The sequence below is a fragment of the Aplysia californica genome, unplaced genomic scaffold, assembly GCF_000002075.1.
Source record: "Aplysia californica isolate F4 #8 unplaced genomic scaffold, AplCal3.0 scaffold00815, whole genome shotgun sequence".
Classification (NCBI taxonomy): domain Eukaryota; kingdom Metazoa; phylum Mollusca; class Gastropoda; order Aplysiida; family Aplysiidae; genus Aplysia; species Aplysia californica.
Genome location: NW_004798085.1, coordinates 89 through 1912, shown reverse-complemented (window position 1 = coordinate 1912; position 1824 = coordinate 89). Strand labels below are relative to the sequence as shown.

Below are 1824 nucleotides of genomic sequence, written 5' to 3'. Positions count from 1 at the left end.
ACTAACGTCATTGTTAAATGTTTTCTGTCGGACTTTTCAGTACACAATGAATATCCATAGAAGCATTTTCCAGCCTGCAAGTCTTAAATCTTTCCCCAAAACAACTAAACAATAAACAAAGACGGGCCAGAACTTAGAGTTCCCCACCTTGCCCTCCACGACAAGCTATCAAAACAACACAACAATGTCATCATCAGCGATACAGGGACTCCCGGTAACACCTTCCTCTCCATAGCCATACTGTCAAAACAAACAACAACAACGTCACAATCAAAAATTTCAAACTTGGTTCACTCAGTCGCAGGCTGGCCCGGGCATACAATGGCCTCTGAGGTGTTGACACGTCTTTGATGTTAGCCGCCATGGTCAGTGGGTATGTAATTTATCCCCCCTGATTGAGTCTTACACCTCAGGGCAAGATCTCATCCGCGTACATCGGTTGATATAAATATCGGAGAATCAGTTTCTGTGGTCAGTTCAGTCAGAACCTGCTTCCAGTCTACATCGTTCCCTGAGTTTATCAACCGAATTTGCGTCGCGTTGTACATGGAGATGGAGAAAGTTAACGAGCATGCTGCTGCCTTCAACGCCTTGAACTTGGATAGAGGCCTCTGTGTCGGCAAAGGAGCCTCGGGCGAGGTCTTCCTTGCAGCATCTCGAGACGACGTATCCAGGAAATGTGCCGTGAAGATATTCGACCTGGTGAAAGACAACCGTTGTCATGAGTGGGGCTTCATCAATGAAGTTGATGTCTTGAAGGAGCTTCGCCATCCACGTATCGTCTCGTTACTGGCGTATTTGGGCAGCCCTCGCCACGGATATATTGTCCTTAAGTACTACCCGAAAGGGAGCCTGGAGAAGAGTCTGGGAGCTTTGAAGCCCCCACAGGTGCTTGGTTATATTCGTGATATCGGGGAGGCGCTAGAACACACACACAGTCGAGGAATTTTCCACCAGGACATCAAGCCGGCCAATGTTCTTGTGGACGAGGAAGACAGAGCGGTTCTGTGTGATTTTGGCTTGTCAGGACAGTTGAAGAACGGCAACACCAAAGTGACCAGATGGGTGACCACTCCAGGCTTCCAAGGACCTGAAACCAAGACAGGACAAGCGATGTGCCCTTATAAGGTAAGAAATCGTTTTTATTTTTGTATGTAAACTACTATTTTTTGGTCAATGTTTCTCCCAGTGTTTGTCACTGTTTGTCGAGCTTTTCGTTCTTTTTGTCCCAGATTCTCCTCCAGCAATCTCTTTCTCTCTGTCTCTTTATATGTTTTCCCCTTATTCAATCTCTCAAACTCCCTCTCTCTCTCTCTCTCTCTCTCTCTCTCTCTCTCTCTCTCTCTCTCTCTCTCTCTCTCTCTCTTTCTCTCTCCTTCTCTCTCTCTATCTCTCTCTCTATCTCTCTCTCTTACTCTCTCTCTCTCCCTCTCTCTCTCTCTCCTTCTCTCTCTCTCGCCTTTTTTCTCTCTCTTTCATTCCTTAATCTTCATCTTTCTCTCTTTCTGATCACCCTCTCCACTTGTCTCACTTTCCTTATGATTCTATCTACATGTTTCTCTACGCATCGGTACCTGTCTGTTTAATTATTTTTTTTTAAAGTATAATATATTATAGTATTTACTGTTTTAGTAACTATCAGCATTACATGTCTAAGTCTCCTTATGTATTATGTATGTTCTATCTTTGCCTCTTCTATCTCTCTATCTCTTTCTTTCTCTCTACCTTTCAGATTGACGAACCTCTCTCCCTGTCTCAATGTCTTACCATTTCTCTCTACATACCTACCTACTCTGTTCAGGCTGTTACTCACCCTTTCCCGTC

At 44.6% G+C, this 1824-nt stretch overlaps 1 protein-coding gene across 1 annotated transcript; it reads left to right on the top strand.

Annotated features, from left to right (window-relative positions):
- Positions 1-546: 546 nt before the first annotated feature.
- On the top strand, positions 547-1128 carry LOC101849886 (calcium/calmodulin-dependent protein kinase type 1-like; the record flags this gene model as incomplete). Its single annotated transcript, XM_005109771.1, has 1 exon — positions 547-1128. A coding segment is annotated over exon 1 (582 nt), but the record flags the coding sequence as incomplete, so codon positions are not given.
- Positions 1129-1824: the final 696 nt, after the last annotated feature.